Source organism: Eumetopias jubatus, unplaced genomic scaffold (genome assembly GCF_037043125.1).
Source record: "Eumetopias jubatus isolate StellerSeaLion01/CBP00866 unplaced genomic scaffold, mEumJub1_p1.0 scaffold_4, whole genome shotgun sequence".
NCBI classification, from domain to species: Eukaryota; Metazoa; Chordata; class Mammalia; order Carnivora; family Otariidae; genus Eumetopias; species Eumetopias jubatus.
In genome coordinates, this window is record NW_028274810.1 from 148,856,001 (window position 1) to 148,883,089 (window position 27,089).

At 37.8% G+C, this 27,089-nt stretch overlaps 1 protein-coding gene across 1 annotated transcript in view; it reads right to left on the reverse strand.

Moving 5' to 3' along the window:
• INTS8 (integrator complex subunit 8) overlaps positions 1–27,089 on the reverse strand; it is a 52,225-nt gene that overhangs the window by 23,937 nt on the left and 1,199 nt on the right. The window contains exons 2-14 of the mRNA XM_028109696.2: positions 26,520–26,694; positions 24,005–24,145; positions 23,434–23,505; positions 21,817–21,868; positions 20,730–20,912; positions 16,109–16,216; positions 14,163–14,315; positions 10,947–11,047; positions 10,383–10,524; positions 4,284–4,354; positions 3,778–3,953; positions 2,490–2,623; positions 1,030–1,140 (exon numbers count right to left, since the gene is read on the reverse strand). Coding sequence (XP_027965497.1) covers positions 1,030–1,140; positions 2,490–2,623; positions 3,778–3,953; positions 4,284–4,354; positions 10,383–10,524; positions 10,947–11,047; positions 14,163–14,315; positions 16,109–16,216; positions 20,730–20,912; positions 21,817–21,868; positions 23,434–23,505; positions 24,005–24,145; positions 26,520–26,694 — 1,619 coding nt within the window. The remainder of the gene's footprint in view (positions 1–1,029; positions 1,141–2,489; positions 2,624–3,777; positions 3,954–4,283; positions 4,355–10,382; positions 10,525–10,946; positions 11,048–14,162; positions 14,316–16,108; positions 16,217–20,729; positions 20,913–21,816; positions 21,869–23,433; positions 23,506–24,004; positions 24,146–26,519; positions 26,695–27,089) is intronic.

The following is a 27,089-nucleotide window of genomic DNA, read 5'->3' on the forward strand; positions in this document are numbered from 1 at the left end:
TCATTTTAGGTACAATAAAACTGGAGGACTTGACAGCACTTAGTTTCAAAAGTTACTATAAAGCTCAAGTGGGACTCCTCCCCCACCTTTTCAAAGTAAGCTGGAAAAGGACAATTGTGAAAAGAAAGGGATGTGAATAGAGAAACAAGACACGTGAACTCTAACAGTATTTTCAGGCAGATGGATTTTAGGAAAGAGAAGAAGAAAAGCTGGGAACTGCTTCCCTTAAAACTATAAGGTCTATATGGTGGACTTCTAGCTAGAAGACTGCTGGTCTAGAAAACCCAACCACCTTAACAAAGCTCACACAACCTCTGTACAGGCTGCATCCGACTTCCCCCTCCTGCCTCATCACAGCCTCCCCTCACATACCAAGTGGCACTCTAACATCAGCTCACTGCTTCCAGGCCCCACGTACACCATCCTGTTTCTTATCTCTGAGCTCTTCCACATGATGCCATCCTTTACACCTCGTTGACTTATTCAAGTCTCGAGGTTTAGCTCAGGATTTCTGCCTGAACTAAATTTGGAAATGCCATCTTTAACCTGCCTCTAGAATTTTCTGTACTAATACTTGCACAATTATATCATCTAATATCATTTAACATTTCACTTATGTCTTGACTTCCCAAATAGATTACAAACTCCTTATGGAAAACAAACTACAAAAGTAATTTTAAGGGATTTGGAACACAATTTTACTAACTGAATCCTAAAGACACCATAATTTTTCATGGTCTCTATATTTTTTTTAAAAGGAATGGAGCTATATCCATATATCCAAGACCACTTTGGTACAGTTATGAGGGTAAAGGAAAAAGAACAACAACACCTTTTAAAATATACTTTTAGAAGAGGGGGGGGAACTTTTTTAGGCCTATACTAGATCAAGAAAATATGGGAAATTCTGACTCCTGGGTTTTATGATAAAATTAATAAATCATTTTTGTTTCTTTTGTTGTTTTTTTAGGTCAGACCCTGAATATAAAGCATATTCTTAACCAGTAGTTAATGTACACTTTTACTCACCTTAACAGTACTGCAGTGTAAACCTTTGGCCATAAGAATGTAAACCAAATCTCTTGTTAAATTGTCTTTAATTCCCAGGATAACCCCACTATACACAGAAGGTACTTCCCACTAGAAGAGATAAAAAATATATAAACACACATTCACATACACAGAAAGCCAAATCTAGGGAAGAATCTTTCAATAATCTTCAATCACATTTAAAGAAGTCCTGGAAAGGTCACTTTTATAGAGAAAGGAAAATGACAGCCATAATGAAATGCTAATAAAAATGAACATATTCACTATAAACCAGTAATAAATTAAATGGATTGGAACTTTTTTTTTTAAGATTTTATTTATTTATTTGAGAGAGAGAGAATGAGAGACAGAGAGCATGAGAGGGAAGAGGGTCAGAGGGAGAAGCAGACTCCCCGCTGAGCAGGGAGCCCGATGTGGGACTCGATCCCGGGACTCCAGGATCATGACCTGAGCCGAAGGCAGTCGCTTAACCAACTGAGCCACCCAGGCGCCCTGGATTGGAACTTTCTAAAGGATAACCTATAGAAAAAAAGGGAAAAAAGCCCGAGGAGTATATGTATTAATTTATGTGATCCTCACCAAAATACCATGAAGTAGGTACTATCATCCTCATTTTACAGATAAGAAAAGCGAACACACAAATGTCAAATAACTTGCCCAAGACTTAGGACATAGCTAGTAAGTACAGAGGCTGGGATTCAAACTCAGGCAGTCAGAACTCCCTCTCTTTACTGTGCTATACTTCTTCATCTATAAAAATGAGCACTAATAATAACATCAATATTAATGAAGCCCAACACTAATGTTCAGAGAAATTTTTCATTCCACTGCACTTACATTTCAAATCCCATAAAGTTCTGGCTGCCTTTTTACGACATTTTCAGCACAGAAGTATGCAGTGAATTAGGCATACTGCCATACAACTGTAATTTCTCCCGTATCTATGTGCTATCTCCCTTGTATCTTCAGCTACAGTCCACTGAAATGTTCTAAAATTTATTTTCATGTGCACTTTGCATGCAGGAAAGCTCTTGAATAGATAACCTTAGAAACAGGTAAATCCATTAGCTGGGTATTTTTAAATGAACATATAAAGCCAAAAATGTCCTAGAAAGTTTTAACGAATCAGTTCCAATATTCAGGCTTTAGACTTCAGGAGGGTATTAATAAAAACAAAAATACTCTATAAGCACATAGCAAATACCAGCTACAGACTGCATAAAGAATATTCCTTATACATATACTTACAACTTTAAAGTATACGGAGATGCTATGACAATATATAGGACATAAACTTATTTTTAAAGGTTACGGAGCCTCTCCCCGACTTGTGCGCGCATGCATTCTCTCAAACAAAATTTTTAATTTTGTTTTGTAAATAAATTACATCAGAAAATAAGTGTAATTTTCTTATCTGTTCTTGACGAAGGGTTTCTAACCTTGTTAGACACGGTCCAGAACTGGCGCTCTGAAGTCATACCATGTAATTCAATTAAAATCTGTCGAATCCTCCAGGGATCCACTGACAGTATCAGCTGATGCTCCAACTGACCAATGTTGACACTTGCTGAAGCTAAGAAAGAACAGATTTCCATTTCAATAATGACTTAATTCAAAGAAATCCTTAATCCTACAAATATGAGAATGATAATTTGTTGAGAGAAATTGTGTATGTAAGTATCATATGTGAGAAACAGCTCTCATCTTCAGAACTCATTCAACATAATGTAAATTACATATTAATTTTATCCGCCTACAGAAAACCTAACAGTTTGTATTAAGTCTGCATTTAATAAATAAATACAATGAAAATATAAACAAAGATAAAAATCGTAACTGGTTCACGGAAAGAACTAGGTGGAATATATGGAAAAAGTTAACTTATGTAGACAGTCTCCTACTTTCAAACATAATGTGTTAATAAAGGCACGTGTAAATATATTTTTGTTTTAATAAATACTAAAAATGTGGGTTTTTTTTTTTTAAGGCAGAGGAAGAGAAGGTGGAGGCACTGCCTTCCCAGAAAACCAAGATCATTAAAATCTCCAATTACAACTGGACTTTCAGATAGTCTTCATTAATCCATTCCCAACAATTTAGGTCTTAATGTCATTTTTCCTAGTGAGGTTCAAAGCAGCTACAATTTTGTTTTGTTAAACCAAATGAATTATCTCACCTGTATTAAGCTCTAAAGCTTATGTTTCTTATTAATGAAGAACACTACATCTTCTACTTGTATTCATAAAATAAAAGCAAAAACAGAAAAAAATCATCAAATAAATAAGGCAAAAATAGCCATGTTGTCAAAGAGGAATGCTTAGCCAGCAGACAGTGTCACACAGCACTGTAGGCTGAAATGCACGAGAGCCTGTACTTTTTGTGAGTCTCAGGACCCTTTACCACTCCCCTCCCAGCTCTCATTTTTACCTCCAAGACAGCATCACCTTGGTCTATTTCCCCAGCTAGAATCTCGTATGTAACTAGGCCTCAATCTCCATTAAACACAGACTCAGCAGAGTTCGGCATTTAATGCTTAGACAGAAATACAACTACAAAAGACTGGTAAATTTCTAATTAATTACTGACATAAGTATAAATTAAAACAAGTGAGAGGGCAACCTCAAATACACTGAGGGGCAATGTAATAGAAGGGCAATGTAATAGAAGGGCAATATAATAGAAGGGCAAAATGTGCCAACATTTTCGCTAGCAGACTAGAGAGCTAACCTGGGATATCATAAAATGAAGTTACAGGTTTAATGCACAGATTTACTCTAGGGGATCTCTTCCTCATCTGATCAACAAGTAGCTTTCGTTCTTCATCTTTCAACAATGTAATGAAAAGCTCATGTGAAGAAATCATGAAAACATACTGCAGATCTTCCAACCCCAGACACACATTCCTAGATCAGTAAAAATATTGTAAAACAAAAAAAGTTTATAATTTAGTTTGGGAAAAACAATCATATTAACCAATCTTTATTAATAAACCATTTAACAAACTACCACTTCATAAACTGTATAATATTTGAAATAGATTTAAAAAATTTTTGGTCCTTATTTAAAATTGTGAAGTCAATGTCAAAATATACAAAAAGAGTAATATCAATCCTGAATTTTGTGTCACTACACAAATCTGAACGTAACTGGCTCGCAAATGACTGCCTGGTTATAAGACATGCAGGATAAATACAAAAAGTAATGAAAGTTAAGGGGGAAAAAAAGGCACTTACTTTAGAAAAGCAGCCATGTTTCCCTTCAAAGAATCTGAAGCTTTTTCTAAATTTATTGATCTTGAACATACCTAGGAATTTGAGTAATTTTTATTTGAATATTGGCACTTTAAAAAAACATACCCTACGGTTTGAAAGTTTACATTTAAAAACAACCAAATTCTCCTTCAGGCACATATCAATCACAGATATATCTAAGTAATTTAAAAGATGAGACTGTGAATAAGAATCATTATGGGGAGAGGGATTGGAATGTATCAACAACTGCAGGTATTTACATGAAATAAAGAATAACCTACCTAGCACGGTATAGAGTTTTCCCAGAATGTATAAAGTACGTTAACCAATTCTATGAGGTGATAAACTCTACAGTAGCTCCAGTCAGAAAAGTGAAAGAAGATTCATCTGAGATAGCTGAATTGATCAGTAACAGCTAAAGTATATAGAACCAATGATTAAGAAGGTAACCAAGGTTTTAAAAATAAACTGAAATTAAAAAACAAAAACTAGTTGTGGAAATGTCAGTTATCTGCAAATAACAGTCTCATAATATTCTGAGTTTATTCATCAGATTAAGACTTCTCCCATATATTACTTAACAAGAAACCAAAATAAAGCAATCAGTATAAAAGTCCCTAACCTCTGGAAATTGTCAAATATTCCCTAATATGTTAACAAAAAATATAGAATGTTCATAGCATTACCCATAATAGCCATGAACTGAATTTAACCCTAAAGTCCATCAACTGATAGACATACAAAATGAACAATGAATAATGTATCCATTCAATGCAGTATTATTCAGCCACAAAAAATAACGGAGCACTGATACATGCTACAATATGGATGAAGTTTGAAAACATTTACTAAAGTCAATTTAAAAGGAAAAAAAAAAAAGGACCACAAAGGGGTGCCTGGTTGGCTCAGTTAGCTGGGTGTATGACTCTTGGTTTTGACTCAGGTCATGATCTCGGGGTCCTGGGATAGGGCCTTGTGTTGGGCTTCCCACTTGGCGTGGAGTCTGCTTGGGATTTTGTGTCTCCCTCTGCCCCTCCCCCGCTCACATCATATTCTAAAATGAAATCTTAAAAAAAGGGGGGAACCAAATATTATTTTCTTTTGTATGAACTGCCCAGAATAGGCAAATCCAGAGACAAAATTAGATTAGTAGTTACCTGGGGTTAAAGGGACTGAGGGAAAATGAGGGATGACTACTAATGGGTAAGAAGTTTTGCTGTGGGGTAGAAGAGGGAGGATGGAAAGTTCTAACACTGACTGAGGTAGCAGTTGTACAAATCTATGAACATACTTTAAAAAACCAAAACACTGGATTGTACACTTTAAATGGGTGAACAGTACAATATGCGATATACCTCAATAAAGCTGTTATTAAAAGGGAGGGGAAAAAAGGAGCACCTGGGTGGCATAGTCAGTTAAGCATCCAACACCTGATTTAGGTTCAGGTCATGATCTTAGGATTGTAGACTGAGCCCCACATCAGGCTCCACGCTGGGTGTGGAGCCTGCTTATGATTCTCTGCCACCTCTCTCCCTCCCTCTCTAAAAAAAAAAAAATAATAATAATTTTTCAAGTACCATGCTCAGAAACAGCACTGTAAAAGTTCTATGCTCAGATGAATAGATTATCAGCATATAGCACATCTGAACATCTTGATGTGCAAAATGCTTATTACATCGTAATAATTTTGCTCCACACTATATTAACGATCTTATAATAAGTAATACCTGAATATGCTTTCATGATAGCTTATTCATACATAGTGATGCACTGTACGTGTGTCATGAAACTTAGGGAACAGGTGTTAACTTCTGATAAGCAATGTAACAAATGTGTTAATTAAGCTCAATTCTTAAAACATGAAATAGGGGGCATCTCTATAAATGCTGTAAATATTTCTTTAAATATTTTATTTGTTTATTTGACAGAGAGCCCAAGTGGAGGGGTGGGGGTAGAAGGAGACTCCCCAGATGAGCAGAGAGCCCAACATGGGGCTCAAACCCAGGACTCCTGAGATCATGACCTGAGCTAAAGGCAAATGTTTAACCAACTGAGTCACCCAGGCGCCCCAATGCTATAGACATTTTAAAAACTTAATAAACTTAAAAATGTAGGTGAAGGGGGGGTCACCTGGGTGGCTCAGTTGGTTAAGCATCTGACTCTTGATCTCAGGGTTATGAGTTCAAGCCCTGCATTGGGCTCAATATGGGGCATGGAGCCTACTTAAAAAAAAATTTAGTCTTTTCCTCCCCGGCTGCTTGAAGCCTCGCCGCCATCATGAACAACACAGTAACTATCCGGACCAGGAAGTTCATGACTAACCGACTACTTCAGCGGAAACAGATGGTCATTGATGTTCTTCACCCTGAAAAAGCAACGGTACCTAAGACAGAAATTCGGGAAAAACTAGCCAAAATGTACAAGACCACACCAGATGTCATATTTGTGTTTGGATTCAGAACCCATTTTGGTGGTGGCAAGACAACCGGCTTTGGCATGATTTATGATTCCTTGGATTATGCAAAGAAAAATGAACCCAAACACAGACTTGCAAGACATGGCCTTTATGAGAAGAAAAAGACATCAAGAAAACAGCAAAAGGAACGCAAGAACAGAATGAAGAAAGTCAGGGGGACTGCAAAAGCCAACGTTGGTGCTGGCAAAAAGAAGTGAGCTGGAGATTGGACAACAGAAGGAGTAAAGATGCTGCAGTGGCTTTATCTGTGGTGGTTGTGCAGATTTTTCATGAGAGGATCAATAAAGTAAGAATGTTAATATGAAAAAAAATTTAGATTAAGTGGATAAATTCTTAGAAAATAACCTCTTGAGGGTCGCCTGGGTGGCTCAGTCGTTAAGCGTCTGTCTTTGGCTCAGGTCATAATCCCAGGGTCCTGAGATCGAGCCCCACATCAGGCTCCCCACTCTGCGGAAAGCCTGCTTCTCCCTCTCCCACTCCCCCTGCGTGTGTTCCCTCTCTCACTGTCCCTCTCTCTTTGTCCAATAAATAAAATCTTTAAAAAAAAAAAAAAAAACCTCTTAAAAATAATCAGGAAAAATAGACTACCTCTATACCCACTGATGAAACTGAAGCAATGCCAGAAATCTTCCCTTACACAAAAAAACCTCCAGGCCCAAATATTTCATTGGTAAATTCTACCAAACACTTAAAGAAGCAATGAGTTCATTTTTATGGGAACTTTTCCAGGCAAGGAAAAAAGATACCCCAATTTATTTATGAAGTAAGCATGACCTTGGTACCAAAATCAAAGGTAGGACATGAAAAAAAAATAGATGTATCAATCTCATACACGAATGTAAAAGACCTTAAAATATCACAAACTAAATCCTGCAGTATGTATTTTAAAAAGATAACATATACCTAAAACTAATGTTATATATCAATTATATCTCAATTTAAAAAAAAAGCCATGACCTAGCTGAATTTACTACAAACAAGCCAAGGTAGTTATTAAGATTTTTGCAGCCACCGCAGAAGACAGGATGGAGATTCCTCAAAAACTTAAAACCAGAACTACCATGTAATCCAGTAACCGCACTACTGGGTATTTACCCAAAGAATACAAAAACACTAATTCGAAAGGATATACGCACCCCCATGTTTACTTCAGCATTGTTTACGATAGCCAAACTATGGAAGCAGCCCAAATGTCCACTGATAGTTAAATGGATAAAGATGTGGTATATATACAATAGGATACTGCTCAGCCATAAAAAAGAATGAAATCTTGCCATTTGCAACAACACGGATAGAATGAGTATATTGCTAAGCGAAGTCAGTCAGTCAGAGAAAGACAAATACCATATGATTTCACTCACATGTGGAACTTAAATGAACAAAAGAAAAAAGAGAGAAAAACCAAAACAGACTCTTACCTACAGAGAATATCTAGAGGACTACCAGAGGGGAGGGGCATGGGGGATGGATGAAAAAGGTGAAGGGGATTAAGAGTACTTTTATCTTTTTTTTTTTTTAAAGATTTTATTTTTTTTTTATTTGACAGAGAGAGAGCACAAGCAGTGGGAACAGCAGGCAGAGGGAGAGGGAGAAGCAGGCTCCCCGCTCGGCAGGGAGCCCGATGTGGGGCTCGATCCCAGGACCCTGAGATCATGACCTGAGCCGAAGGCAGATGCTCAACCATCTGAGCCACCCAGGTGCCCCTAGAGTACTTTTATCTTGATGAGCACTGAATAATACGTGGAATTGTTGAATCACTATACAGTAGTATACCTGAAACGAATATAACACTGTATGTTAACTGGAATTAAAGTTTTTTTCAAAATTTAAAAATATGGCGCCTGGGTGGCTCAGCTGGTTAAGTGTCTGCCTTTGGCTCAGGTCATGATCCCAGGGTCAAGGGATGGAGCCCCGTGTCTCAGGCGCTCTGCTCAGCAGGGAGCCTGCTTCTCCCTCTCCCTCTGCTGCTCCCCCTGCTTGTGCTCTCTCACTCTCTGTCAAATAAATAAAAAATCTTAAATAAAATAAAATGTCTATACTACCCAAAGCAATCTACACATTTAATGTAATTCCTATCAAAATACCAACAGCACTGGGCGCCTGGGTGGCTCAGATGGTTAAGCGTCTGCCTTCAGCTCAGGTCATGGTCCCAGGGTCCTGGGATCGAGTCCCGCATCGGGCTCCCTGCTCCTTGGGAGCCTGCTTCTCCCTCTGCCTCTCTCTCTCTCTCTCTCTCTGTCTCTCATGAATAAATAAATTTAAAAAAATCTTAAAAAAAAAAATACCAACAGCATTTTTCACACAACTAGATCAATCCTAAAATCTGTATGGAACCACAAAAAACCCTGAAAAGACAAAGCAGTCTCAAAAAAGAAAAGCTAGAGGCATCACAATTCCAGATTTCAACTTCTATTACAAAGCTATAATAATCAAAACAGTATGGTACTGGCACAAAAACACACACATATTAATGGAACAGAACAGAAAGCCTAGAAATTAACCCACAATTATATGGTCAATGACAAAGCAGAAAAGAATACCCAATGGGGAAAAAGACAATCTCTTCAACAAATGGGTGTTGGGAAAACTGGACAGCAACATGCAAAAGAATGAAATTGGACCACTACTGCATACCATATACAAAAATTAACTAAAAATGGCCAAAAACTTGAATATAAGACCTGAAACCATAAAACTAGAGGAAAACATAGGTAATAAGCTCCTTGACCTCAGTCTTAATGATTTTTTTTTTTGGAGCTGACTCCAAAGGCAAGGGCAACAAAAGCAAAACAAAAAACAGACAGATGTAACTACATCCGCTTCTGCATAGCAAAGAAAGCCATCAACAAAATAAAAAGGTCAAAAATAGTTGCAAATCATATATCCATTAAGGGGTTAACATCTTACAGCAATGAAAAAAAATCAACTATAAATGCATACAGCTTGGAAAAAATCCAATAAACATGTTTCGTGAAGGAAAATAAAAAATACATTTTGTATCAACTTCATTTTTATAAAGTTCAAAACAGGCAAATTAAAGAATATTCTTTAAAGATTATCACAAAAGGCAGGACAGTGGTTTCCTCAAGGGGAGATGGAGAGGGTTTGGTAAAGGGCATAAAAAGGACTTCTAGAGTGTTGGCGATGTTGTATTTTTGGAACTAAGTGGTATTAATTGTGCTTTATGTATTTTTCTCAATGTCTGTTACATCAAGACAGTTAAAGAGGTAGAAAGATGTAACACGAACACAGATTCTGGAGCTCAAAGAGGTTAGAGTTAGGACTTGGCAATGTTTAGTCAACAGGTGACTGAAGCTTTAAATAATTAAAAAATGATATGGGAAGATTAGTGAGCCAAAAACAAAACTACTGTAAACAGAAACACTAAAGGGAGAGAAAAAGAGACGTCGATGAAAGACCAAGGAAAATCCAGTAATGGAGAACTAGCAAAGAGCTCTAGCAGAAGAAAAGGTCGGAGAGAGGTCAGGCGCATCCAACACTACAAGTCAGATGGAGAGAGAAAAGAGGGCACTGGATTTGGCAACTAAGAAGTCATTGGTAAGTTTACAGCAAAATAACAAATCAAAAAGGGAAAAAAGTCTTACCTCAAGAAGAAAGTCTATTTTCTCTTTATTAGGTCTAAGAAATAGCTGGTTAAATTGAACACTAATCGCTCTACCTTCCAATATATCACGGACTGTGTTACAGGCACAGACTTTAAAACAGATTTCATCTAGATCTTCATTTCTGTAGAATACAGAAGTAGACCCACTAATATTTCTTTTTAATAAAAGAAAGGTATATATTACAAAACCAAATTCACAAGAATGAGTTATTTATCCTTGAGAGCTAAGATTTTAAGTTATTCAAGCACATGTCAAGGGTGGGGATAGAGCAGAACAGAAAAGTTTTAAATCTGTCATGGATGATTTAATTACAGCTTAGGTAATAGAACCAAATTCTGCTAATTTTTCCTAAGTGCTTTTAAAATGGCTTAGATGAACATTAAAGTGGCTCCTCTGGGCTGTGTTAATTTCCCATTTACTAATAAAGGTGAAACTACTGTCACAGACTTAGAGGTAATTTGGAGGTACATTTTTGATAAACCCAAATTGCACTTGCTCTTTTATCCAAAAATAAGAATGTAATTCTTCAATTTACTTACTTACCCCTGTTGCGCTTTCTGGAAGAGTTCCCTTAGTACTGACTGCCGGAACTGCACAGGTAAACTGAAGGTTAAGTTATCTTCAATGAAAATCTTTACTACATCCTAGAACACAGGCATAAAATTGCATCCAGTTCAAAAATCATGGCAAAGTTTCTTTACTTTAAAAGTCTTTCCAAAAAGAAAAAAGTCTTTCTCTAATGAAAATATATATTGAAGAAAATCATGAAAATATCTTACTAGGAAAATCTTTTCTAAAACTTTAAAATCAGATTGAGGATAAAAATAGCCACCCACCCTCCAACCCCGCCTTTTCAAACTGAAGATCATGGACCAAAATGAGAGGTGAAGGAAGAAATCAATCTATAAGAAGCAATTCAGGTATACTTTTAGAAGTTGTAAAAACATGGGGTGCCTGGGTGGCTCAGGTCATGATCTTGGGATCCTGGGATCGAGCCCTGCTCGGTGGGGATTCTGTTTCCCCCTCTGTGCTCACTTTCTCAAATAAATAAACTTTTAAAAATCTTAAAAAAAAAAAGTTGTAAAAATGCTTCTCATCCACTTTAAACAGGTTCATACAACAAACTTCTAAAAATACTAAAGCAGTTAAAATAAATGGAAAAAGTATGCAAAGAAACAATTATAATAAATTTAAATGTTTTCAAATATAGAAGCTAGTGAATTACAGAAAATACCTGTATCATTCCATACAGACTTTGTCTCGGCTCTTTATCAAGCAATGTAAGAGGAGGAAAAAGGAGTGATAATGTAAGGAGAAAGGGAAGAGGAATGCCGAAACATTTAAAACTTATCTGCTGCCACCACAAAAGTACTGACAAAAGTGGTTTCACAACCACGGAGCAACACTGTTTCACCTCCATAGCAAAACATGAACAGTGTATGCCTATACAGAGAAAGACAGCCTCTTCCCCCATGCGAGAAGACACATTTGTTACAGCTGTTCAAATAACTACATTCATTCATTCTTTCATTCATTCATTGGGGGCAGAGGGAGAGAGAATTTTAAGTAGGCTCATGCCCAGTGCGGGGTTGGAACGCAGCTCGGATCTCACAAGCCCAAGATCACGACCTGAGCCAAAATCAAGCATTGGATGCTTACCTGACTGAGCCACCAGGCGCCATCAAGTAACTACTTGATCAGCACAAAAACTATACAGTTTATATAGAGAACCCTATTTGTAAAAACAGGCTGAATAGGATTTCTACTATACTCCTGTGTATATATAACTGAAATGATAAATTTCAGTGTTGCAATAAAATTGCGATTTTCCTCTTCCTAGCTACTCATTACAATATCTTCTGATTTACAAATATTGGCTCTTCCGGGGCGCCTGGGTGGCTCAGATGGTTAAGCGTCTGCCTTCGGCTCAGGTCATGATCCCAGGGTCCTGGGATCGAGTCCCGCATCGGGCTCCCTGCTCTTTGGGAGCCTGCTTCTCCCTCTGCTTCTCTCTCTCTCTCCCTCTCTCATGAATAAATAAAATCTTAAAAAAAAAAAAAAAAATTGGCTCTTCCTTATATTCAGTTAACCTATGCCTATCCATGAGTAATGTTTCTAAGGTCTTGTTTACATAGGTTTACCACTCCGAAGAGCTTCTTAAAAGATTCTGTATCTTACCATAAGTGATCCCCACCCTCCATAAGTCTGTACTAGGGATATAGAACTAAAAGATATTAAATAAATTCATCTGTATCTAATCTGTCTTTTAGTTTTCTTCCCTAAAGCAAAGCAGAATTTGAAAAGGGGGCAGAGGTGAGGGAGGAAGTACTATCCCTTCTCTTCTCCTATTTTCTGTCGGCGGGGGGGGGGGGGTGGATTCTATTTGGGGCACCTGGGTGGCTCAGTCGGTTAAGCGTCAGCCTTTGGCTCAGGTCATGATCGCAGGGTCCTGGGATTAAGCCCCGCATCGGGCTCCTTGCTTTGTGGGGAACCCCCTTCTCCCTCTCCTCCCCACTTATACTCTCTGTCTCTCCTTCTCTTGCTCTTAAACAAATAAAATCTTAAAAAAAAATTCTATTTAAAATTAATTAAACGCTTGGCTAAAGGGCGCCTGGGTGGCTCAGTTGGTTAAGTGTCTGCCTTCAGCTCAGGTCATGATCCCAGGGTCCTGGGATTGAGCCCCGAGTCGGGCTCCCTGCTCAGTGGGGAACCTGCTTCTCCCTCTCTCCTCTATTCATGCTCATTCTAATAAATAAAATCTTTTAAAAAAATTAGAAAGAAAAATAAAATAAAAAGTTCGGCTAAAAGTCCATTTGTAGAGACAAAACTAAAGATATGCTGTAGCTTTGTTATTTCATGACTCTTAGTTTGAGTTAACATGAAGGCTCTACTCATTTTCTAGAATGAAGGCTTTCCAATAAAGATTTTAAACGTACAAATGCTAATTCCCAGTGATTTTCATTATAAAACTAAAAATATATACCCAAAGGAGGCAATAAAAATCTTGAGACTAATTTAAGCCCTTTGCATGGGTAAAACTGAGATAACGACCAGACTCATTGGTAAAGCAAGCTCTGTAACAGACCATCCAAATACCAACAATACTTAGCTCACTTTCTTCTTCAGTCTTAATATTTGTAGTGGCTAACAAGGCTGCGTACGCTAGGGCACCTGGGTGGCTCAGTCATTAAGCGTCTGCCTTTGGCTCAGGTCATGATCCCAGGGTCCTGGGATTGAGCCCCTCATCGGGCTCCCTGCTCAGCGGGAAGCCTGCTTCTTCCTCTCCCACTCCCCCTGCTTGTGTTCCTGCTCTCGCTATCTCTGTCAAATAAATAAATACAATCTTAAAAAAAAAAAAAGGCTGCACTACAAGGCCATACTTTTAAGTCAGACACAAGACTTAAGGCTCCACAAAACTAACAATTCTCTACCTTTAATTTTAAAAATTAAAAGTTCTGCTTACAGAGTTTCTTAAAGAATTTACTTAACATGGGCAAATTCTATACTTTCAAAAAAGGATATTATCAAAATGAGTCAATATCTGTATAGTGCACTTAGTTTATAAACTATAACTTCTCACTTGATTCTCATAGGGAGCCTAAGAAATCAGTTAATTATTACCACCATTTTAGAGGCCAATCTGTTTTATTTGCCCCAAATCATACAACTGGTAAATGGTGATGCCAGAATTTGAACTCCCTTCTGTCTGGTTTCCAAAGCTTTTCAACTACCCTATTACATCCCCATCATACATCTTACCTGATAGTTGCCAGATCTCAAACAAATATGGACTTGACTATATGGAGTCAATTGTTGAGATGTACTATCAGAAGGGACAAGAACATCACATGCTTGACAATAGCCCGCTAACCGCTTCTCATCTATGGTACAATGAAGAGATAACGAACCTATCTGTAAAGTAAGAAGTATACATCATTATCCATCAATGTGACAGAAACAACAGTCTAGTATCCACGCAATGCATTTTAACAGTACAAGAAAACGTAATGGAAAATTCAGGGCTAGAGGAACCAAAAAAAAACCCAAAAAGGTTAAAAAGTTTAGAGCACGGGTTAGCCAACTATTGTTCACAGGCCAAAGCCGGCCTATGGCAATTTCTGTAGACCTCTTGAGTTAAAAACCACATTTAAGGTTGTAAAGGAAAAAAACAAAACAAAACAACACAACCAATGAGTATATGCAACATAAACTGAATATAGCCCACAACGCCTAAAATATCTACTATTTGGCCTGTTACAAAAGTTTGCTGACTCCTGGTTTAGAGTTTTCAGGCCAACATACAAAAGGTAGACATCATCATTACTCTAAGTAGGTATGACAATTAAGACATTAACAAAGAGCGAATACTGTTAAATAAAAGTATTTAAAAATACGTAAGAGACAAACAAATCTGATGAGACGCCTGAACAAAGTAAAATGGGAATTCCCAATAGGTCTAGAATAGATTTAAAGTAAATCTCTTGAATCTTTATCGTATTTCTCTGATGAGAGGAGACTGAAATGGGAATTGTTCTAGGCACCAAGCACATAAAAACCTATATACTTTAAAATTCAGTTGCCGGGGGTGCCTGGGTGGCTCAGTTGGTTGAGCGACTGCCTTCGGCTCAGGTCATGATCCTGGAGTCCCGGGATCGAGTCCCGCATCGGGCTCCCTGCTCAGCAGGGAGTCTGCTTCTCCCTCTGACCCTCTTCCCTCTCGTGCTCTCTATCTCATTCTCTCTCTCAAATAAATAAATAAAATCTATAAAAAAAAAAAAATTTAAAATTCAGTTGCCGGAATCATAAAAATAAAAACGCAAGTGATAAACGTATGAAAAAGTTCACCCTAAGAATTAAGGAAATGCAAATGTTTTAAAGTTACTGTTATTTCACCCAACCAAATTAGCAATTGGAGAGAAAAAACACACTGCACTGCAGATCAGAGTACCCTGAGAGAAATGTTCCTGGAAAGCAAGCTGGTTTTATGTTTCACAGCCTTGACAAAATTAATAACCATTGACATGGTAATTCCATTTGTAGGAATTTAACTTGAAAGTATCTAAAAACCAAACAAAAACTTATGCTTGGAGGGGCACCTGAGTGGCTCAGTCGGTTAAGCAGCTGTCTTTAGCTCAGGTTCATGATCCCAGGGTCCTGGGATCGAGCCCCGCATCGGACTCCCTTTTCAGTGGGGAGTCTGCTTCTCCCTCTCCCTCTGCCTGCCTCTCTGCCTACTTGTATTCGCTATCTCTCTGTCAAGTAAATAAATAAAATCTTTAAAAAAAAGAAAAAAAATTATGCTTGGAGATAGAAATACCGTAGCTTTACAATAAATAAAAACAGCAAACATAAATGCCCAAATATTAGGAAAATGAAGTAAAGCACAGTACATCTATACAGCAGAATACATTTTAAACGTCTATTCAAAGACTTAAGCATGGTAACAATATAGTAAATATAGTTAGTCTAGGCTTATCTGTATAAAAACAAAGAATGAAAACAGGAAGAAAATAAGTTAAAATGACAAAAGGGTTAACTTCTAAGCAGTAGTATTACAGATTTTCAAAATGTTCTCAGTATTTTTTAAAACTTAGCAAATGTACTACAACGAACACTTGTTTTATTATCATCAGAAAAAATAAAGCGAAAAAATATATAGACTTTTTAAGGACTGAATATTATGTACCTGTTATCACTGTACTTACCTCTGCAATTAGTTCTTTGGTTCTAAAAAACTTTTCTCTGGCATTTTCATAGACAGCTGAATTCGTAGAGCCTTGCTGGAAGTATGCTGCACCCAAATCATAACACACCTAAAATGGTAATGAACACCAATCTGCTTAGTAACTTTTTTTTTTTTGAAGATTTTATTTATTTATTTGACAGAGAGAGATAGTGAGAGATAGTGAGAGCAGGAACACAAGCAGGGGGAGTGGAAGAGGGAGTGGCAGGCTTCCCGCTAAGCAAGGAGCCCGATGCAGGGCTCAATCCCAGGACCCTGGGATCATGACCTGAGCCGAAGGCAGACGCTTAACAACTGAGCAACCCAGGTGCCCCGTAACTTTTCATTTTTAAGAGCTTACAAAACTCAAAATTATGTTTAGCTCAGCAAAACAGGTACATATAAAGAAAAAAAAAAACAAAACACCTTTCAGTGAGCAATGAAACAACGTTCTTAGCCACAAGCAACAGAATCCAGCAGACTGATTTAAGCAGAAAATAGATTTAACTGGTAAGATTTCAGGGGCCTTTAGAATTTCTGGGCCAAAGAACCAGGCTTGGAAAACCAAAAGGGGAAGGGAGGCAAGAAGCCAAGATGAGAGCCCAAACTGACCTAGGAAGCACTGCAGCCATCTCAACACTAGACTCCAAAGCTCTTATCACCTGCGGCCACCAGCTCTACACAGAGAACAACAGCGAGCTATATACTCTGCTAGGGCTGCCCCTAGAAACCAGAGGTTACTGTCACTGTTGCTGCCACTCACCATCATAATGGATTCTCTGCCATCTCCATTTATTTTATTTATTTTTTTAATTTTATTTTAGAGACAGAGAGAGTGCCAAGCATGTGCATGAGTGGGGGAAGGGGCAGAGGGAGAGAATGACCTGAGTCAAAACCAAGAGTCTGACGCTTAACCAACTGTGCCACCCAGGTGCCCCAATCTCCACTTCTTTTTAAAGTGGGGGAGAGCTGGGCGCCTGGGTGGCTCAGTTGGTTAAGCAACTGCCTTCGGCTCAGGTCATGATCCCAGGGTCCTGGGATCGAGTCCCATATCAGGCTCCCTGCTCAGCAGGGAGTCTGCTTCTCCCTCTGACCCTCTTCCCTCTCATGCTATCTCTCATTCTCTCTCTCTCAAATAAATAAATAAAATCTTTAAAAAAAAATAAATAAATAAAATAAAGTGGGGGAGAGCAAATGACTGCCCAGAGTGAAATATCGAGAAATTTGAACTATAAAAGAATAGAAAAAGACAACTGAAAAAGTACTAATAGAATCTGTGTATTTCTTCAAGAACCTTCTTAAACTGATGCCTAGATTCACCAAATGCAGAACTCAAAGACTCAGATTATTTAATTCAACTTGAACATTTTATGAACAGGAACAAGGCCCAGAAAGTGACAATGTCTGCCTAAAGGCATATAACCAAGTACCGGCAGAGCCCAGGCTCAAACCCAGATCCCTACAGCTCCTTATATCCTGTCTCAAGTTTATTCTACACATGGCTGACAGTTTTTTGTTTTTTTTTTTTTTTTTTTAAAGATTTGAGAGAAAGAGGGAGCGGGAATCTCAAGCAAACTGCGCTGAGCATAACGTGGGGATCAACCCCACAACCTGGAGGTCATGACCGGAGCAGAAACCATGAGTCAGACACTCAACCAACGGAACCACACTGGTGCCCCAACAGATCTTTCTTTAAAAAGTCTTCAAATTATTCCCCCAAGTAGGAGAAAGTTCAAATTCCTTGACCTGATTTTTAAGGGTCTCAGAATCGGGACTAACTTCTCTCTCCAAATCTCTCATTCTACTACTTCTCCTCAATTTCAACCACACCAGCCTTTTCAATTCCCCATTCCTATCAGATCCTAGAAATAAACTTCATTCCATACCCTTTATTTCCATCTACCAAAACCAACCTTAACCAACGGATACTTACTTCTCCTCCAAACTCCTAAGCTGTAACAGTGTGATATTCATTAGAACTACTCTTTACTAATATGCAATATCTATACAATACATAAATATATGTTCTGTCTTCTTGAGCTAATCAGGATGAATTCTCCGCCTCTAGGATACTGCCTTCCACTATTTAGTCCACATTCAATGTCTGGCTGATTTTCATCCTAGAGTGCTTCCTCCCACCTGAAGCAAAGGGGTGCTAAAGAAGTTTAAAAAAAAAAAAGGAAATAGATATACAGGTATTTATATACACATGCACACGTATTATAATTTCATATAATTCCCCTTTCCAGGCAAAGACAGAGTACAAGATACCAAAACGATATTTTCAAGTTTTACTATATTAACTAGCCATCAAAACAAGTTTGGGTTTTTTTTAATTTTTTTTTTTAAGATTTTTAAGTAATCTCTACACACAATGTGGGGCTCCAACTTAGTCCAGGAGTCGCATGCTCCACCAACTGAGCCAGCCAGGCACCCCCATTAAAACAAGTTTAGGGGCACCGGGGTGGCTTAGTCGGTTGAGCGTCTTGCCTTCGGCTCCGGTCGTGATCCCAGGGTCCTGGGATCAAGCCCCGTGTCAGGCTCCCTGCTCAGGGGGAGTGTGCTTCTCCCTCTCCCTCTGCCTGCCACTCCCCTTGCTTGTGCTCTCTCTCTCTCTCTCTAATAAAATCTTAAAAAACAAAACAAAACAAACAAAAAAAAGCTTAAATTCTAGAGGCACCTGGCTGGCTCAGTACAGCATGCAACTCCTGATCCCGGGGACATGAGTCTGAGCCCTTAATTAAAAAAATAAAACAGGGCGCCTGGGTGGCTCAGTTGGTTAAGCGACTGCCTTCGGCTCAGGTCATGATCCTGGAGTCCCGGGATCAAGTCCCGCATCGGGCTCCCTGCTCAGCGGGAAGTCTGCTTCTCCCTCTGACCCTCTTCCCTCTCATGCTCTCTATCTCTCATTCTCTCTCTCTCAAATAAATAAATAAAATCTTTTAAAAAATAAATAAATAAATAAAAATAAAACAAGTTTAAATTCTGTAATTAAGAGGTAGTCAATAGGTTAAAAACAAAAAGTCTGATAATAAAAGTGCCCTGAAGGACAGGAAATACTTTCAGATTTACTGGGGAATGAATGTAAAGATATTCCTTTTGAGTCAGGTAAATTTTAGTAATACAAAGAATGCACTTTAAATATTAACATGCCAGGAAGTGAGTATTGCTACTAATTTGCCATTCAAGACACAGAATTAGGACTCAGCTATGTAATTAAGAGAATATTTGATAGCTTACCTAGCACACTGAGATGTTTTGTTAAGAGTTTTGTTTTTCATGTTACATCACCCACTCTATGGTGAAAATCAGAAGTATTACCAATATTTTTCAAACAGACTCTCAGTGATTATAAGACACTACGGTACCAGAATCTCTCCTATATGCAAGTTCCATTAACAATTTAAAGAAGTTACCAATTGCAATCCTCACTTCTATTCCAACTGTGACTCCATCTCAACAGGCACTGAAAAACTACCTTCAATTCTGCAACCAGCTAATCTGAAAAGGCACCTCCCAACACTGTCATGGTTAATCCTGCCCATTTCAGAATGGGAAACAGTGATTAAAGAAATCATGCAAGGGGTGCCTGGTTGGCACAGTGGGTAGCGTATGAGACTCCTGATCTCAGGGTTGTGAGGTCGACCCCCACTTTGGGGGTAAAGTTTACTTTAATTTTTAAAAAAGAAACTGCCAAACTGTTAAATAAATAAAAAAAAAAGATGACATGCCAACTCACACAAAGAAAAGAACACGGAATATAAAATACACTATCCTTGTGGCTCTCTTTAGGCAGTTTCTGAATGTTTTAAAATTTCTATTATACTCAAGATTCTGTGCTAAAAAGTGAGGAAGATGGGAAATACACATTAAAAAAGACACCTCAGAGAGTTTACAATCCAACAGAGAAAAAGACAACATGAATACATAATTTCTCACAATATCAACTAAAAGCTGTCAAAGGGATTAGAGCCCAGAGTTACAGAAAGCAAACAACTTTAAGATCCTTAAAAAACTAGTTACTTTCTCTAGGAGCCTATATTTTTCAAAGCATAGTATTTGTTTTGCAGGGTTTTTTTTTTTTTTGGTCTAATTAAATATCTAATAATACAAATGAACTGTAAAAATCAGTTACATGCTCACTGCATTCTCAATATTTAAACTGTTTCCTAAACACGACTGGGAAATGATTTCAGAGACAATAAATCAAACAAAACTTCCATTTCTTTTAGAAAAATTTAAGTGAAGTCTTAAAAAACTTACAAATTAAATATGATGCAAAAGGGTGCCTTGGTGGCTCAGTTGGTTAAGTGTCTGCCTTCGGCTCAGGTCATGATCCCAGGATCCTGGGATGGAGCCCAGCATTGGGCTCCCTGCTCAGCGGGGAGTTTGCTTTTCCCTCTGCCTCCCCAACCTCCCCCCACTTGTGCACGTGCTCACACTCTCTCTCAAATGAACTCTTTTAAAAAATAAATATGATGCAAAGTTTTAATAGCGTCTTAAATCAAAATCAGAGAGAAAAAGGCAGAAATTAAAAATACCAAAATGATCTCATTAAGATTTTCCAAAAATTTGCCACATACTGATTAAATAGATATAAATACCTGGCACTGCATCTCCTCAGTTCTGATTTTCAATCCAGCGGTAGAACTCTCAGTTTCTCCATTTACCATGCCTGGCTCCACTGCCAATAAATCTAGTGTTCGCATCGTGTGGACATAAAGATCCTTGTTTAATTTAAGGGCTGCCTCTAGTACCAAAATAGAATCAGAAGCTTGCTCTTTTAGCTACAAAAATTCAACAAAAAAATCATTAAAATACAGAAATCACAGAAAATTAACCAAAATATATTCACAGGATACTCAGTAGCTTGTGGTACTAAGCCATTAAAAACATTTAACACAGCAAGAGTGTAATTAGATCTGTTTGAGATCGTTAATTTAAATTCTAAAAAATACAGTAAGAGTTCCTATTGTGAAATTAGAAAATATGAAGTGGAAAAGATTTTTTTTTTAAACAGAAAATTGAAAGAAAAATACTTTGTAAAGATTTGCTTCCACCGATTTAGTCAAGAAATGTTTGTATACATCATTGTGTCGGCCATTTAGTAGGCACTAGTAACAAAAATAAAATGATGCAGGTTTTTTCTTCCACATTCAAAATACTAGAGCATGTTAATTTTACACAGATATAGAACATTTCTTATCTTCCCTCTCCTCTCCCAGCTCCTGGACTTTACATAGTATCTCTGGCACACTGTAGGGTTAAAGAATTACAGAGATCATTTTTAAATTATGGTAAATCCCACATTTCTACTTTTTTATTAACTAGATTAAAAAATAACTGCTATATTTTTCTGACTACAGAAGTAATTTTAAAATATTAATATGTGTTTATTGTAGAATTTTGGAAGAATATTAAAGAATATAAAAACATCACCTGTAAGAGTGATTTCTCTTACCTGTTCAAGTATCACAAAAATTCAACAAAAGAATTAATGGTGAAGAACCACCATTAACACTGTAAAGTTGTACAACTTAGTTATTACCAAACTAAGTTCTAACAGTATAACCTAAATGTCATTTCCTCTAGACCTTGCCAACTCTCATATATCTAAGGTTAGAAGAACCATGTGAATATACTCCGCATGCACCCCAGAAATATGAAAGTGTAACTGATGCCGATACTCACTACTTTCAAAATATTTTCTGTTAGCTCTTTCTCCTGTTGCATCTGATTCATACTAAAAGAGAAATGATTGAAGCTTAGAATTTTCCATCTTTTGAGTAACATTTGATGCTTTTCAAATCATTATTCTTCAAAGTGAGGTGGAATTTAAATAAAAATGTTAATGCTATTTCTTTTCAAGCTTAAAAATAAATAAAAACTCGTGGTGCCTGGGTAGCCCAGCTGGTTAAGCATCCAACTCTTGTGATTTCTGCTCAAATCATGATCTCAGGATCCTAGGATTAGCAACCTCCCCCGCCCCAAGTCAAGCTCAGTGCTCAGCAGGGAGTCTGTTTGAAGATTCTCTACCTCTGCCCCTCCCCCCACTTGCTCTAAAATAAATCTTTAAAAAAAAAAACAAACCAAAAAAACCCTCAATTATGATGCTTATTTAACCATTATTTTCCCATTTGATTTGTGTTTAAAAAAATAACCCTTGGGGTGGCTGGGTGATAGACATTGGGTAGGGTATGTGCTATGGTGAGCGCTGTGAATTGTGCAAGACTGTTGAATCACAGATCTGTACTTCTGAAACAAATAATGCAACATATGTTAAGAAAAAAGAAAAAGAAGAAGATAGCAGGAGGGGAAGAATGAAGGGGAGTAAGTCAGAGGGGGAGACGAACCAGGAGAGACGATGGACTCTGAAAAACAAACTGAGGGTTCTAGAGGGGAGGAGGGTAGGGGGATGGGTTAGCCTGGTGATGGGTATTAAAGAGGGCACGTTCTGCACGGAGCACTGGGTGTTATACGCAAACAATGAATCATGGAACACTACATCAAAAACTAATGATGTGGGGCGCCTGGGTGGCTCAGTTGGTTGGGCGACTGCCTTCAGCTGAGGTCATGATCCTGGAGTCCCGGGATCGAGTCCCGCATCGGGCTCCCTGCTTGGCGGGGAGTCTGCTTCTCCCTCTGACCCTCTTCCCTCTCGTGCTATCTCTCATTCTCTCTCTCTCAAATAAATAATAAAATCTTTAAAAAAAAAAAAAACAAAAACTAATGATGTAATATGTTGATTAACATAACAATAAAAAAATTAAAAAAAAATAACCCCCAATTTAAGACTAAAACTTACTGGCAGCAAAAGCTCATTTATATCAAGTTAGAAACTATGCTCTCTAGCTCCAAATCGGGTAAGCTGCTACCTAGAATTTAAGAATTTGGTTTAAAACTCCACATACAGATAAATTCAGTAATTAACTTTTGGACTCCTAAATCAATTTTACATATTAAAACAATTTCCCTATATACAAAACAAATACACCTTCACATAAATTTAATTATATGAAAAAATCTTACTACTTTGGAAGTGAGCTAACACTTACCAAAGATGAAAGGCACAATTCACAAAGCACGCCCCCTCAGCTTTCCAGAGCTCTCTCTATTCTAGATGTCCAGAGCCCTGCCTGATTCTCTCACCCTTCCAACTCCTCCAAACCTACCTGCATGCAGGCCTTCTGCCCTCTGGGTTCTACTCTACACCTTGTGTACCAGGGGTTTTTTAAAAACTTGCAAGAACATTTTTTTAAAAACTCTGATGAAAAAAGTGCCAACCAAGGGTCATATCTGCCAACTTACACACTTAACTGAGGAGGTCCAGGTTTTGCCTGTTTGACAGGAAAACTACTTTGAACAATTGTCCTAATTGCCCTGAAAAGAAAAAGAAAATTTAATATAAATGTCACTTATTTTTCCAAGTACTCCTTAGAACATATATTATAAATTATCTGGTTTTAATTCAGATAAAAACTTCATAAATCATCCACATTTTTATCAGAATGCTCTTATCTATGCAGTCATAAATTTTCTCCACCATCAGATTCACAGTTTTTAAGATCCTGTGAGGATCTCTAGGGTATAGGGGACCCTTAAAACATACCCCTGAGGGGTGCCTAGGTGGCTCAGTCAGTTGAACCTCTGCCTTCACCTCGAGTCATGATCGGGGCCAGGGTCTTGGGGTTGAGCCCCAAGTTGGGCTTCCAGCTCAGCAGGGAGTCTGCTTCTCCCTCTGCCTCTCCCCTCCGCAGCTTGTGCTCTCAATCTCTCACATAAATAAAATCTTAAAAAAATAAAAAAAGCATACCCCTGAAAGCCAGAGTGCAATTAAACAGAGGCTGCCCTACACATGTGAGGTCTATAAAAAATTTACCATCTGTTGTAGAGAAGGATAGCCATGGCAGTGGTTGGAGGTAAAGTGGCCAGATCCATGTCCACATGCTTCGTCCCAGGAGGAACTTTACTGATACACAGCAATTCATTTAGTAGCATATTCAATACTGGAACAGACAAACTTAAAAGAAAGAAGCAAAAGGTTCATGTCTGCATAAGAAGCATAAAATACACAATTCAGTATTTTCACTGAAAATAATTACACTGCTAAAGGACTAAATCCACAGGGCCATTTTATTCACCTGTCTCAACAACTTATATGAAAATATTAAATTTCAAAATATTTTTAAAATCTCATTATGGGGCGCCTGGGTGGCTCAGATGGTTAAGCGTCTGCCTTCGGCTCAGGTCATGATCCCGGGGTCCTGGGATCGAGTCCCGCATCGGGCTCCCTGCTCCGCGGGAAGCCTGCTTCTCCCTCTCCCACTCCCCCTGCTTGTGTGCCCTCTCTCGCTGTGTCTCTCTCTCTGTCAAATAAATAAATTAATTAATTTAAAAAAAAAATAAATAAAATCTCATTATGAAAACAATTTAAACATACACAAAAGTAGTCAGAATATAATGAACCCCTATGTGCCCATCACCTAGTTTCAACAACTAGCAACTGATGCTCATCTCTATTTTTCCCTTCTTCCCATACTATTGTGAAGCGAATTTTTAACATTAAATCATTTCTTCCTTGTGTGTTTCAGAACAGATCTCCAAAAAATTAACTCAACAGGGGTGCCTGGCTTAGTTGGAAGAGCATGTGACTCTTCATCTTGGGTTCATGAGTTTGAGCCCCACCCTGCATGGAGAGATTACTTAAATAAAACTTTAAAAAATTGGGGCGCCTGGGTGGCTCAGTTGTTAAGCGTCTGCCTTCGGCTCAGGTCATGACCCCGGGGTCCTGGGATTGAGCCCCGCATCAGGCTCCCTGCTGGGCGGGAAGCCTGCTTCTCCCTCTCCCACTCCCCCTGCTTGTGTTCCTGCTCTCCCTTCCCTATCTCTCTCTGTCAAATAATAAAATCTTAAAAAAAAAAATTACAAAATTAATATATTCACAGTATTAATTTCAGATCTAAAAAGTTTTCAGTTGCTTATCAAATATCCCATCAGTGTTCAATTTCCAACTGTATCATATACATCATACTTTCTTTGTACACATTACTATCTCTTGATATGCCTCCAGTCTATTAATGGATAGGCTCTCCCTCAGATTAAAGAATTCTTTAATTCTAATGCTTACTGCTGCAGAAGGCTGGTGAAAAGGTGTTTAAACACTACCAATGAGAGCATAAACTACTACAACTCTCTTGGAATGCAATCTGGCAATATGCATCATGGGATTTAAAAATGTTTATGCCATCTGAGTCAGCAATTTAATAATCTGTACTAAGGACATAACCAAAAATTCAGATAAAATTTAAGGACAAAGATATTTAAGGCTCTGTGATTTATTAGAGTGAAAAAGCAGAAATAAACTAAATATAAATGGGAAAACAGTTAATAAATTCTCCACATGATGGAATTATTTCCAGAAATACAAAATGGGGAAATGTTCATATTGTTATGTGGGGAAAAAAAGAAAAAGAAGGGATGCAGAGTCAGCTGGGCCTCTGACTCTTGGTTTTTGGCTCAGATCATGATCTCAGGGTTGTGGGATGTGGCTCACTGCTCAGCAGGGAGTCTGCTTGAGATTCTCTCCCTCTCCACCCACTAATTCTCTAAAATAAATACATCTTTAAAATATAAACATATGTGTGTGTATATATATACATATACGTATATGTATGTATGTACACATATACACAAGGAGAGGGGCGCCTGGCTGGCTCAGTCAGTAGAGCATCCGACTCCTGATCCCGGGGTCGTGAGTTTGAGCCCTATGCTGGGTGTAGAGATTACTTAAAATTGGGAGAAAAACAACAAAAGTTACACAAAAATGTTAGAAGTACTTGTCTCCCCTCCCGTTTCCTAGTTTCTGAATTTTACAAGGTATTTTCTCTTTAACTTGTGAGAAAAGGGGGATGAAAAATCATTTTCTAAGCGTAGCCTTGATAGTACTTATTTGTTAACAATTAAGCACTGACTGTAAGATATTTTGATAGTTTGGGAGATAGTGATTGATTTATAACCAGTAAAAAATAACTGATTTAACAGCAAATCATCTGTATTATGTAATAACTATCATTAATTTTCATTCATTTTCTTCAGATATGTAAAAATAAACTGAAACATTTAAAACTGTTTAGGTGTGTTCCCTAGTTACCACATCAAGTAATAATGATCAACTACCTCATAATGGATAAATCTATACTTTAAAAGGTGATTTAAATTCATCCAACATTCAAATATTTTATACCTTTTGAAAAACAGTTGCATATTTTACCAAGAATATATATAGGAAAATATTTTGCACTTTAAGGGCTGATTATCATATAAGCATATATAGAAATAACCCAAAATAATCTAAATAGTACTTCAAAAATAGATTTCTTTTAAATCTTGTGTACCTTTTCTCTAATATGTCTAAATCCCACTTCAAATGTGCAGCAACTTTAAGAGCAAGTAGTTTTAAAATACGATTTCTCTTGTTATCAGGCGGAGGCTGCACCTGGTTTTGCTCATTAACTGAAGGTTTGGAAGCCTGTTCCAAAAACTGAACAATAAGTTGAACTGGTGCAGGATCTAGGATGTAAAAGAAAATAAATTCTTAAATTTAAGTTTTAACTGTGAAGATGCACAAGGTTTCACTCTACTGGTTTTTGGCCACAAAAGGGAACCCCGACAGCTCTGTAGTTATGACTAAGGATTATGATTTCTAAGAAGTATGCTTAGGGATTACAGGGAAGATCAGGAAGGGTGGTAAGGAGAAAGGGTATCAGACTGGTGCAGAAGAAAACACCTTCCAAATAAGAACATAATAATGGTTTTAGGTTTCCATATCAGCAAATAACCAATGTCAATTAGAGGAAATACATGTCATCTTTAGAACTGTTTTAACACTTAATTAGTGCGACCTGCATCAAGTTTCCTCTCTGCACCTGTTTCCATCAGTGCAAAATAGAAGATACCACCACCTA